General features: G+C 36.9%; 1 protein-coding gene across 7 annotated transcripts in view; it reads right to left on the bottom strand.

Moving 5' to 3' along the window:
* The window catches only part of INTS2 (integrator complex subunit 2), a 73179-nt gene extending 72808 nt beyond the window's left edge, over nt 1-371 (bottom strand). For 4 of the 7 annotated variants that reach the window (XR_013177671.1, XM_077164999.1, XM_077164998.1 and 1 more), the window contains exon 1: nt 259-367. Coding sequence is in view for 4 of the 7 variants with exons in the window: in XM_077164999.1 (XP_077021114.1) it covers nt 259-277 (19 nt within the window). In the remaining 3 variants the exon portion in view is untranslated. The other 3 variants (XM_077164995.1, XM_077164996.1, XM_077164997.1) reach the window with 3 other exon arrangements.
* Between the last annotated feature and the right edge of the window lie 13988 nt (nt 372-14359).

Below are 14359 nucleotides of genomic sequence, written 5' to 3'. Positions count from 1 at the left end.
CCTCCAGCCTCCCAGGACCCCACCTGGCCTCCCGGTCTAGAGGCGGGACGCGGTATAAATCGAAAGTGCCGTCCGAAATTGGGCCTAGGCGATTATCCGGATACCCCAATTCTAGCAGCCCGGGAGTCGAACCAGGGAACCAAGAACCCAGACGCCGGAACCAACCGCGTCGGTGATGCGATGAGGTTAGGATGGGGACACCGCACAGGGCCAGAACCGGGAATGGAGGGAGGGGAAAGCAAGAGAGACTGCTTCAACCTGCGCCCAGCACCTTCATTCATCCCCAGCGTCTGACTCCGGTCGGCCACCGTACTGAACTGAGAAGAAGGGTGGCTGTGAGGGGAAACGCTGAGAGGGCGGCGATTACTCAAGAGTGCGCGTGCGCGATCCCACCTCTTTCTCTTCCCTATTTGCCTTGCGCAGCTTCGCCTCTGAAGATCAGGTGTGAAGCGCTAGTTCTCGTCGTTTTCCCTGAATCTGCCATCCTTGTTGTTTGGATGAGTCGCAAAATCCCTCAGAGTTTCAATTTCATAATCATACATTTAAATAACATATCATATGTGAAAGAAATGTTCAAGTCGGCCTCACTCTAGGGGAACGGGAGTGTAATCTTTTCCTTTCATATTTGCCTGTACCCTCCTACCACCATAGTTGAAAAATTCCAGGATTTGTTCAAGACTTTAAAAATAAATCTAATCCGCAAGCCTTCTTACTCTCGACCTCACACACCCACCGTCACAAGTTAAACCGTCTTTCTTTCAGGGCTCTTAAAGTCCGTAGACCGTTAAAGGACTGTGTGTGGGATTTTAGAAATTCTCTGGAATCTGCAAATTTGTGAGTGCTTGACAGATATTTACCAGATGCTGTGCTACGAGTGAAGGAAACAAATATTCTACAGACGTATAGTACTTAATAGTTTCTAAGACTTTGACAGAAGGAATCATCTCTATACCCAGCTTTGAATATGGAAGATAAGCAAAAGAAGAAAATATGTGTTGCAGTGTTTCCTCAAACTTTTTTCTACGTGACACACAATAAGTAACATATTTCACACTGTGCCCCAGAATATGCTTACGTAAATATATTCACATATATAAATATATATACTATGTATAATAAGTATGCTATATATTATAAAATACAAAAATTGTGTGTATTATGTACACAAATAATGTATATAATGTACAGGGTTTTAGGAATTCTCTGGAATCTGCAAATAACATATATATATCATATGTGAAAGAAATGTTAAAGTTGTCCGCACTGTTCTTTGGCAGGAACACTCTGATGGAACCAGCCTGTAATCTTTTCCTTTCATATCTGCCTGTGCCCTCTCACCACCATAGTTATAGAATCCCACGATTCTACATAAATATTGTGTATGATAGATAAATATATAGTATCTATCACATATATAAATGAAACAAGCCTTTTATGCAATAATACTCATACTATAGGTTATGTATTCTATTTCACTATCTTAAATTGCTGGTGACTATACACTAAAATTGATTTTACAACCTATTAATAATTTACAAACTGTTCAAAAACATTTTAAGCTGATATTTATAAGGAACTTATTTATTGAGCAATTATCAGCAACTGTGAAATGCTTTACATGCGTTATCTCATTTAATTCTCTGAGATAGATATTATTATTCTCCATTTTACAATTGTGGAAATTGAGTCTGAGAGAGGTTAAACAATTTGATCTCCTGGATGGTCATTTTGCAGGAAGAATATGTAGGGAACTCAAACACTGGTGTCAGGGTTGAGTGAGAGAGCGGGTTGATGTGAACATTCATCATCTTCCACCCTCAAATCCCCTTTTCCTCCTTCTCCATTTCTTATCTCAGTAAATGTCATGTCATTACCACCATGCTGAAGCTAGAAATCTGCAAACCATTCCAGGTTCCATCCTCTCCCCATCATATCCATTTAGTCAGCAAAAGTCAAATTCACATTGTTTCTATCCCCCTCAGCCATTTTCCTAGTTAAAACCATCATCATCTATCTTCAGGCATAATTTAAGACTTCTAATTAGTTTTAACTCTTCCAACCTTGTTCCCTCAAATCCACTCTTCACCTTACAGCCAGAGTAATCTGATCTTGTTACGACCCTGATTTAAAATCTTCTACAGAGAACTAAATATAAGAGTTGAAACTACGAAACTTTCAGAAGTAAACAGAAGAAAATCTTTGTCACCTTGAGTTAGGCAAAGATTTCTTAGATACAACCCCAAAAGCATGATCCATAAGAGAAAAAATTTGATACTGGACCTCATCAAAATTAAAAGCTTTTGTGCTTCAAAAGATATGATTGGCAATATAAAGACAACTGGGAGAAAATACTTGCAAATCGCATACATGAGACCGGACATGTATTCAGAATATATAAAGGAGTCCTACAACTCAATGAGAAGACAACCCAATTTTAAAATGGGCAAAAATTTTGATTAGACACTATACCAAAGCCTATATAAATGTCTAATAAGCACATGAAAAGATGCTCCACATCTTTAGACATTTGGGAAATGTAGATTAGAACTACTTCATACACATTAGCATGGCTGTAATTTAAAAAAAAGACAGGTAATAAAAGTGTTGGGGAAGATATAGAGAAGCTGGAACCCTCATAAATTATTGGTGGGAATGTAAAATGATACATTGCACTTTAGAAAATAGTTCAGCATTTTCTTAAAAATTAAACATGAAATTACCACATGACCAAGTCATTCCAAAGCTAACAGAAATGAACATCTTATTTCCCACAAAGACTTGTATGTGAATATTCATAACAATATTATTCAAAATTGCCACAAAGAGGAAACAATTCAAATATCCATCCACTGGTGAATATATAAATAAAATGATATACTAAATCAGTGGAAGACTATTCAGCAATAAAAAGGAATGTGCATGGTTCAAATATGGTTCAATATGGATGAAATTCAAAATAATAATGCTGTGTGAAAGAAGCCAGACCAAAAAAAAAGTACATACTGTATGATTCTATTGCTACAAAATGTTCAGGTAAGGCAAATCTATAGAGTCAGAAGGCCAATTAGTGATTGTCTGAGGCAAAAGTATAAAGGAAGCTGTTATACCAGAGCTACTTAAATTTCCTGACAACAAATCTAAAACCTACCTCTATTTGCAACCATCCCTACTTCCCCTTCTCTAACAATGGAAATGCCTCTCATTCTATTTAAACCCAATCCATCTACCTGTTCTCTGGCTCTGTCCTTTTCTGAGTTCTCAGAAATCTCAGATTATTTATCTCCCTTCTGCATGTTCAGGATATTCAATCTTTCTCTCTTGCCTGTGTTTAAGAAATCCCTTTGTCCTTTAATCCAGTCTTTTTAAACATCCCCCCTAAACACCACAACCTCCTCCAGCATCCACACTTTCAGTTAAATTCATGAATAACCTCTTTATAATCATTGTCTCCATTTCCTCTTATTCTTTCACCATTCAACCCACCTCAGACAATTCCTAACACTTCACTGAAATTGTTTTTACTGAGATTACCAATACCTACAATTGCTAATTGTGATGAGTACTTTTCAAGATTTACCATATATGGTACATTCTATTCCTGTTAGACCAAATATTCTGGTAATCCTCCATGACTGACCCTCCCTGCAGGAAGATTATGTATCTCTACCACTTGAGAGTTGTCATATGATTTTCTTGTGACCAATGAAATGTGAATGCAAGTGATGTGTATCACTTCTAAGCAGAAGCTTTAAGAACCAGTGTTTAAGATGCCAGGTCTATTTTCCCTATTATACAACAACCAGCAATGTTCTAAGTAGAGATTGGTGTATCAAACTAGATTCCTAAATGAAAACGACCTATAACGGACATAAAAACTGAGCAAGAGGTAGATTTTTGTTGCTGTTTTGGAGTGCATTTTTTTACTGCAGCTTTGCCTAGCCTATCTTGACAGGTAATTCAAGGTTTCTTTCTCATCAGCAATTGACACATTTGATCATTCTGATTGAGAAGCTTTTCACTTGGTTCCATAACACCACATTCACCTGGTTCTCTTGAAACCATTCTGGCCACATTTTCTCAGTATTACTGTCCATATCTGGGGATGGGGGGGTTGGATTCAGAGATCTGCTTTTATGTCCTTTTACCATCATACTTTTTACTCCCTTCATAGGAATTTTCATTCATTACCACTACAATAACTTCAATATTATGATGAAAAACAAATGAAATTTTTCAGTCCAGACCTGCTTTCTGAGCTCTAGCAATCATCATAGTATCTCTATGTAGATGTGGGAAAGACATCTCAAACAGAAAATAACTAAATCTGAAATTTTTATTTTTGACCTCCGTTTTAGTTTACTAACACTGCAGGAATGCAATACACCAGAAATGCATTGGCTTTTATAAAGGGGATTTATTTAGTTACAAATTTACAGTTCTTCAGAGAAAAGGCAGCTAGCTTTCATCTGGGTCACATGGGAAGTTACACAGTGACATCTGCTGGCCTTCTCTCTTGACATCTGGTTTCAAACTGTTTTCCCCAGGGTGTTTCCTTTCTGCAACTCTAAACATCTGGGTCTACGTCAGCTCTGAGCACTTTTCTCTCTTCTGACTTCTCCTTTTAAGCCTCCAGCTGATTAATTTAAATCTCACTCATTGCAGAAGGCACTCCCCTTATCCAACTGCGAATGTAATCAGTCATAGATGAAATTCACATGCTGATGATTTAAGTTCACAGCAACAGAACAAATGGGCACCATCATCTGACCAACTTGACACATGAATCTAACTATCAGAGTATCCACCTCTTGTCAACTTGGCAACTATAGACACCACTTTAAACCATACTTAATCTCCAAATAGAAAACAATAACAGAAATTTTTGCATAATAATGCCCATCTGTCCTACATACAACGCTCTAAATCTTTCCATATACAAATGCATTCATGTTGTTAAAATATCACAAAAGACTTAAATCATTTCGGTTACATTACAAATACAATACCAACTCAAAAATAGTACAAAATCAGCAAAAGGCATAGTCTGTCCTAAGGCAAAAATTCTACTCTGGCTGTGGACCTGGAAATTTAGAGCAAGTTATCTGCATCCAATATACAAAGAAGGAACAGTCATAGGATAAATGATCCTGTTGCCATAGGGAGAAATTTGAAGGAAAATAGGAGTCACTGGATCTAAACAATTCTGAAAACCTTCAGGGCAAACACCATTAGATTTCAAAGTCTGAGAGTCATTCATCCTTGGGACTTTAGAAAGTGGCAGTTCCACGCTTTCCAATGTTTTACACAGTAGCCCTGTTCTCTCCAAACACAGGGATGAGGTTACAGCATTGGGGAACATTGGAGAGACCACATTTTCTTGGCTTCACCCTCCTCAAGCATCTGTGTGGCATAGGGATTCTCTAACCTCTCTGGAGCCTGGAGCACTGCAATGCTCCAAGGTCCACTCTCGCCCAAGGTTTCTTGGCTTCAGACCTTAGCTTCCATGGTTCTGCCTCTGAGTCATTCTTCCTTCACTTTGTCCCTTTTAGTCCAGACTCACAGTGGTTCCATTTATACAAGTCTTGCAAAAAATGAGATTTGGCATGTCGTGTACAGGGATCAAAGCCATCAGACAACAGGACTTTCAGCATTTCCTTCTGGATAACTCCATCTACGATCCTGGCTTGTCCTGTAATGACTGACTGGTTACACGTTTGGTTAAATCCTCATGTGGGGCACTGTTCTCTGGGATCTCACTTTCTGGAAGTCCAGAAATTTTCCAGACCACCAATTTCTGGTTTCTTTGTACCCAAAAGTTTAGTACTCCACTTATCCCTTCTTTATCACATTTTGCTATAAGCTACAAAGAGAAACTAGCCTGCATTTTCCAAATTTAGTTTGGAAATCTACTCAGCCAAGTATCCCAGATCATTGCATTCAAATTCTCCCTTCCATCCAGCACCAGGACTCAATTTTGCCAAATTCTCCACTACCTTAAAGCACAGGCCTTCCTTCCACTTTGCTATGACACATTCCTCATTGCTGTGTAAGTCTTCAACAGAAGTATCTTTAGAGTCCATACTTCTACCAACAGTGTCTGCAAAGCAGTCTAGGCTTTCCTATCAAGCTCCTCACAATTCCTACAGAATCCTCCCCTTATCCATGTAAAAGCTGTCCCAGCATGTTTGGTATTTGCAAATGCAGTGGCACCAAATTCCTCTGGAACCATAATCTGTTTTAGTTTGCTAAAGCTCCAGAATGCAATATACCAAAAATTGATTAATTTTTTAAAAATGTTTCTTATTGTTAAATATAATATATGCACAAAGAAAAGAAAGAAAAAGCAATGATTTTCAAAGCACATTTAAACAAAAAGTTACAGAAAAGATTTCAGAGTTTGTTGTGGGTTCCAGTATTTAAGATTTTTCCTTCTAGCTGCTCCAAATCACTGGAGGCTAGAAGAAAATTTTTTTTGTTTTTCTGAAAAATAACATACATATAAAAAAGCAATACATTTCAAAACACATGGCAACAATTAGTTGTAGAACATATTTCAGAGTTTGTATGGGTTGCAATTCCACAATTTTAGGTTTTTACTTCTAGCTGCTCTCAGATACTGGAGACTAAAAGAAATATCAGTTGGATTGACTTTTATAAAGGGATTAATTTAGTTACAAATTTGCAGTTCTTTGGAGGAAAGGCAGCTAGCTTTCATCTGGTTCTTCTGTCACAGGTGAAGGCACATGGCAACATGTGCTGGCCTTCTTTCCTGGCTTCTGGTTTCAAACTGCTCTCCTGAGGCATTTCCTTTCTGCCTCCCAATCATCTACATCTATGTTAGTTCTCAGCACTTTTCTCTCTTCTGACTTCTTTAAACCTCTAGCTGAAAAAATTAGACATCACTTATTGTGAAAGGCACTTCCCTTATCTGACTGCAGATGTGACCAGTTATAGATTAAAATCAGTGCTGATGATTTAAATCCACAGCAACAGAATAACTGAGCATCATCACGTGGCCAAATTGACACCTGAGCCTAACTATCACACCATTCAAATCTATTCCTATTCCAGTGTTCCTCTCACAGTCAAAGATACCATGACTTTCTATTCATTCAATTAAGAAATATGTACTTCATCCTTTTTAAACGTTTTTGGAGCAGTTGTAGGTATGCAGAAAAGTCAATCATAATGTACAAAGTCCCTATGTACCCCCTGCATACATGCAGTTATCTCTATTATAAACATTTTTTCTTTTCTTTTTTAATAACTTTTTTATTGTATAACATATGCACAAAACAAAGAAGTAAAAAAGCAATACTTCAACAAGTAGCTACAGGATAGATCCCAGCGTTTGTCATGGGCTACCATATGAACCTCTCAGATTTTACCTTCTAGCTGCTCCAGAACATAAGAGACTAGAGGCTTAAATATTTTTTTATCATGACAGTCGCCTTTTTCATTTCTTTTTGTGTGTGTGAAAAACAACATAAACACAAAAAAGCAATAAATTTCAAAGCACAGCACCACAATTAGCTGTAGAACATATTTCAGAGTTTAACATGGGTTACAATTCTTAGGTTTTTATTTCTAGCTACTCTAGGATACTGGAGACTAAAAGAGATATCAATTTAATGATTCAGCATTCAGATTCATTTGTTAAATCATATCTTCTCTGCATAACTCCACCATCACCTCTAATGTTTCTGTCCCTCTCTCTGGGGGTGTTTGGGCTATGGCTATTCAAACTTTTTCATTTCGAAGGGTCTGTCACTAATATGGGGTAGGGAGATGAAACTATCTGATGTTCTAGAGAGGCTGGGCCCTGTAGGTTTCAGGACTTACCTGGTTGAGGGAAACATTTGGAGGTTGTAGGTTTCTAGAAAGTTACCCTAGTGCATGGAATCCTTCTGGAATCTTACATATTGCCCTACATGGTTTTTTGGGGATTGGCAGGAATGGTCCTGTTTGGGATTTGGTAGGTTATGATAGGTAGCAATGTCTAACTGAAGCTTGTGTAAGAGCAACCTTCAGAGTAGCCACTTGACTCTATTTGAACTCTCTCTGCCACTGATACTTTATTAGTTACACTTGTTTTCCCCCTTTTGGTCAGGATGGAATTGTTGATCCCATGGTGCCAGGGCTGGATTCATCCCTGGAAGTTATCTCCCACATCACCAGGAAGACTTTCACCCATGGATGTCATGTCCAGTGTAGGTGAGAGGGCAGTGATTTCAGTTACAGAGTTCGGCTTAGAGAGAGGCCGCATATGAGCAACAAAAAGAGGTCCTCCAGAAGTAACTCTTGGGCATACCTATAGGTTAAGCATCTCCACAACCTATATGAGTGTCACAAGAATAAGCTTCAAGTTCAAGGACATCCCATATGTTCTGACAAGTTGTATTCTCATTTTCATTTATCTCCAGATAGCTACTGATTTCTCTAGCAATTTCTTCTTTGACCCGCTGGTTGTTTAGGATTGTGTTATTTAATCTCCATATATTTGTGAATGTTCTCATTCTTTGGTGGTTATTGAGATCCAGCTTTATTCCATTGTCATCAGAGAAAGTCCTTTGAATAATTTCAATTTTTTTAAATTTATAAAGACCAGTTTTGTGCCCCAGCATAAGATCTATCCTGGAGAATGTTCCATGCGCACTGGAAAAGAATGTATATCCTGTGTTTTTGGGCGCAATGACCTATATATGTCTGTTAGGTCTAATTCATTTATCAGATTGTTTTACTTCTTTTTTTCCTTGTTGATGTGTCTGGTTATTCTATCTATAGAGAGTGGTTTTACATATATATATATATATACATATATATATATATATACACACACACACACACACACACACACACACACAGCCTCTTGAAGTCCAGAAATAGTAATTAGCACTCCAGCCTAAATGTGTCTGCTATAAAAGCTTAAAATCTAGGCTGTTGTTTTCTTGCAAGCATTTTCTAAAGGAGACAATACCATTGTTATTTTGTTTCTTATTTTACCTCACCAAATGTCCTACACGTTCATTCACATCGTTGCTTGCTTCACGACTTTGTTCCTTTTTTGTTGTTGTTGTTGTTGCAGAACAACATTCGTTCATAAGTATACACCACTGGGTCACCAGTCTACTTCTCATCAGCCACCTGCATTCATCAGGGATCATGTATACTGCCCAAAGTCCACAGTCCATCAACACTCTCAATTTTAGATAATATCGTTTCCAAGAGAAAGAAAACCAATAAACTCACCCTCGCCAAATAGGAAATGTAAACCTCCTCTTAAGTCTTGTTCCCCCCCCCCCCATTATTTACCTCTGCTGTTGCTGTGGTAGTGCAGATGTTTTCCTTTTAAACATAACCCATAGCACGCAATAGCAGTTCCCCCTATACCCTGGACTTAAACCCTCTTTGTACATGAATCATACCTTTGAAGTAGTTCTTGCAAGAACTAATTTATATTTCTGGTGTTAATCAGAGGGACATGTAGGTCTATACAACCCCTTTCAAACGTGTTCATCTTCAATATGGTAATATTACTTATAGACCCATTAGAGAACTGCCTTAACTTCTAACTTTCCCTTACATTGGAGTTCAACCTCATTAGCTGAATCTTCACCCATCTCTAGCTTCTATGTATCTCTAAGTCCCCTATATTCTATATTATAAACCTCTGATTTTACCTTTTACCATAGTCATAAAAGTGGAATCATACAGTATCTATCCTTTTGTGTCTGCTTTATTTCACTCAGCATTATGTCCTCAAGGTTCATCCATCTTGTCATGTGCTTCAGGACATCATTTTCATCTTATTGCTGCATAATATTCCATCATATGTATATACCACATTTTGTAAATCCACTTGTCTGTTGATCGGCATTTGGTTTGTTTCCATCTTTTAGTGACTGTGAATAATGCTGCTATGAACATCGGTGTGCAAGTGTCTGTTTGTATCATTGCTTTCAGCTTTTCTGGATATATACAAAGTAGTGCTATTCCTGGGTAATAGGGCAACTCAATATTTAGTTTCTTGAGTAACTGCCAAATAGACTTTCATAGTGGCTGCACCATTATACATTTCCACCTACACTGCCTAAGTGTCCCAATTTCTCTACATCCTCTCTGACATTTGTAGTTCCTGTTTAACAGCAGCCATTCTTATAGGTGTGAGGTGGTATCTCATTGAAGTCTTGATCTGCATTTCCCTTATAGCCAATGAAAATGAACACCTCTTCATGTGCCTTTGAGCACATTTGCTCTTCAAAAAAATGCCTATTCATATCTTTAGCCCATTTTATAATTGGGTTCTTTGTTCTTTTGTCACTGAGTTGTATGATTTCTTTGTGTATATATGATAACAAACCTTGGTCTGAGATGTGATTTCCAAATATTTTCTCCCATTAAGTTGGCTGCCTCTTCACCTTTTTGACAGTCTTTTGAGGTGCAGAAGCATTTGATTTTGAGGAGTTCCCATTCATCTATTTTTTTCTTTTGTTGTTTGTGCTTTGGGTATAAAGTTTAGGAAACTACCTCCTATTACTAGGTCTTGAAGATTGTTTCCCTACATTTTCTTCTAGAAACTTTATGGTGCTAGTTCTTATATTTGGGTGTTTGATCCAATTTGAGTTAATTTTTGTATAGGGTGTAAGATAGGGGTCTTCTTTCATTCTTTTGCTATTGATATCCAGTTCTTCCATGCCCATTTATTGAAAAGACTATTTTGTCCCTGTTCAGAGAATTTGGGGATCTTGTCAAAAACCAGTTGACCATAGATTTGGTGGTCTATTTTTGCACTCTCAATTTGATTCCACAGGTCAGTGCTTCTATTTTTGTACCAGTCCATGTTGTTTTGACCACTGTGGCTTTATAATAGGTTTTGAAGTCAGGGAGTGTTAATCCTCCCACTTCATTCTTATTTTTTAGGATGCTTTTAGCTATTTGGGGTCTCTTTCCCTTCCAGATGAATTTGGTAACTAGCTTTTCCAAGTCTTCAAAGTAGGTTGTTGGAATTTTGTTTGGTACTGTGTTGAATCTGTAGATTAATTTGATTAGAATTGATATCTTAACTACATGTAGCCTTCCTACCCATGAACAGGAAATGTCTTTCCACCTATTTTGATCTCCTTTGAATTCTTTTAGCAATGTTTTGTAGTTTTCTGTGTACAAGTCCTTTATATCCCTACTTAAGTTCATTCCTAAGTACTTGATTCTTTTTGTTGCTATTTTGAATGGAATTTTTTCCTTATTTGACTCCTCAGTTAGGTCACTGCTTGTGTATAGAAAGTTAATGATCTTTGCACATTAATTTTATATCCCACCACCTTGCTGAATTTGTTATTAGCTCAAGTAACTTTGCTGTAGATTTCTCAGGATCTTACACGTATAGTATCATGTCATCTGCAAATAATGAAAGGTTTACTTCTTCTTTTCCAATTTGGATGCCTTTTATTTTTTCTCCTGCCTAATTGCTCAAGCTAGAACTTGTAGCACAATGTTGAATAATAGTGGTGACAGTGGGCATCCTTGTCTCATTCCTGGTCTTAGGGGGAAAGCTTTCAGTCTCTCCCCATTGAGTATGATGCTGGCTATTGGTTTTTCATATATTTCCTTTATCATATTGAGGTAGTTAATTTTGTTGAATACCTTTTCAACATCAATCGAGATGATCGTGTGATTTTTCCCTTTCAATTTGTTAATGTGCTGTATTACATTAATTGATTTTCTTGTGTTGAACCATCATCGTATTCCTGGTATAAATCCCACTTGGTCTGGTGTATAATTTTTTAATGTGTTGTTGGTTTTGATTTGCTAATATTTTATTGAGAATTTTTGCATCTATGTTCATAAGGGAGATTGACCTGTAGTTTTCCTTTCTTATGGCATTTTTACCTGGCTTTGGTATTAAAATGATATTAACTTCATAAAACGAGTTAGAGTTCCTTCTTCCTCAATTTTTTGGGAAAAGTTTGAGCAGATTGGTTTGAGCAGGGTTGGTGTTAGTTCTTTTTTGGAATGTTGGATAAAATTCCCCTGTGAAGCCATTTGGCCCTGGGCTTTTTTTTTTGTAAGATTTTCGATGAAGGATTCAATTTCTTTATTTGTGATTGATTTGTTGAGATCTTCTATTTCTTCCTGATCTAGTGTAGCTTGTTTGTAGCTTCCAGGAATTTGTTCATTTCATCTAAGTTGTCTGGTTTATTGGCATATAGTTGGTCTATAATAACCTCTTGTGATATCTTTTATTTCTTCAGGGTCTGGGGTAATGCACCCCTTCTCATTTCTGATTTTGTTTATTTGCATCCTCTCTCTTTTCTTTGTCAGTCTTGCTAGTGGCCCATCAATTTTATTGATTTTTTTTAAAGAACCAACTTTTGGTTTTATTGATTCTTTCTATTGTTCTTTTGTTCTCACATTCATTTATCTGTGTTTTAATCTTTGTTATTTCTCTTCTCCTATTTACTTTCGGGTTAGTTTATTATTCTTTCTCAAGTTCCTTCCGGTGAGCAGTTGCATCATTGATTGTTTGATCTTTCTTTTTTTTAATATAGGCATTTAGCACAATACATTTCACTCTCAGTACAGCCTTTGCTGCATCCCATAAGTTCTGATAAGTTGTATTCTCGTTTTCATTTGTCTCCAGATAGCTGCTGATTTCTCTAGCAGTTTCTTCTTTGACCCACTGGTTGTTTAGGATTGTGTTATTTAATCTCTATATATTTGTGAATGTTCCCATTCTTCAGTGGTTATTGAGATCCAGCTTCATTCCATTGTCATCAGAGAAAGTTGATAATTTCATCAGTGAATAATTTCAATGTTTCATTAAATTTATAAAGGCCTGTTTTGTGCCCCAGCAAAAGTTCTACCCTGGAGAATGTTCCACGAGCACTAGAGAAGAATGTATATCCTTGTGTTTTGGGGTGCAATGACCTATATATGTCTGTTAGGTCTAATTCATTTATCAGGTTGTTTAAATTCTCTGTTTCCTTGTTGATCTGTCTGGTTGTTCTATGTATAGAGGAGAGTGGTGTATTGAAGTCTCCTACTAGTATTGTTGAAACATCTACCACTCCCTTCAGTTTTGCCAATGTTTGTTTCATGTACTTTGGAGCTCCTTGACTTGGGAGCGTATACATTTATGATTGTTATATTTCTTGGCAAATTGTCCCTTTAATTAATATATAGTGTCCTTCTTTGTCTCTTGTGATGTCTTTACATTTAAAGTCTTTTTTGTCAGATATTAGTATAGCTACTCCTGCTTTCTTTTGGTTACAACTTGTGTGAAAACCTTTTCCCATCATTTCTGCTTTCAAAGTCTCTTGTAAACAGCATATAACTGGATTATATTTCTTAATCCATTCTGCAAATCTGTATCTTTTAAATGGTAAGTTGAGTCAGTTAACATTCAAAGTATTTGCTGAAAAGACATTTCTTTTTTTAAAATTTTTTTATTAATTAAAAAATTAACAACAAATAAAACATTAAAATATCATTCCATTCTACATATATAATCAGTAATTCTTAATATCATCACATAGTTGCATATTCATCATTTCTTAGAACATTTGCATCGATTTAGAAAAAGAAATAAAAAAACAACAGAATAAAAACAAAACAATAAGAGAAAAAAAAAGAGTATACATACCATACCCCTTACCCCTCCCATTCATTGATCACTAGCATTTCAATCTACTAAATTTATTTTAACATTTGTTCCCCCTATTATTTATTTTTATTCCTTATGTTCTACTCTTCTGTCCATAAGGTAGTAAAAGAAGCATCAGACTCAAGGTTTTCACAATCACACAGTCACATTGCAAAAACTATATCATTATACAATCATCTTCAAGAAACATGGCTACTGGAACACAGCTCTACATTTTCAGGCAGTTCCTTCCAGCCTCTCCATTACTCCTTAGCTAAAAAGGTGATATCTATTTAATGGGTAAGAATAACCTCCAGGATAATCTCTTGACTCTGTTTGGAATCTCTCAGCTATTGACACTTAATTTTGTCTCATTTATCTCTTTCCCCTTTCAGTTGAGGTTTTCTCAACCCCCTGGTGCTGAGTCCCAGCTCATTCTAGGATTTCTGTCCCATGTTGCCAGGAAGGTCCACACCCCTGGGAGTCATGTCCCACATAGAGAGGGTTCCCTCAGTTTTGAAGGACAATTTGGCTGGGTACAGAATTTTTTACTGGAAGTCTTTTTATTCAGGATCTTGACTATATCATACCACTGCCTTCTCACCTCCAAGGTGCTAGTTGAGTAGTCTTATTTGGTTTCCCTTGTATGTAGTAGATTGTTTTTCTCTTGCTGCTTTCAGATTTTTCTGCTTCTCTTCAACATTTGACAGACTGATTAGT

The sequence above is a fragment of the Tamandua tetradactyla genome, chromosome 6 (genome assembly GCF_023851605.1).
Source record: "Tamandua tetradactyla isolate mTamTet1 chromosome 6, mTamTet1.pri, whole genome shotgun sequence".
NCBI lineage: Eukaryota > Metazoa > Chordata > Mammalia > Pilosa > Myrmecophagidae > Tamandua > Tamandua tetradactyla.
The sequence above is the reverse complement of the archived record's forward strand: the minus strand, read 5'-3'. Positions and strand labels throughout refer to the sequence as shown.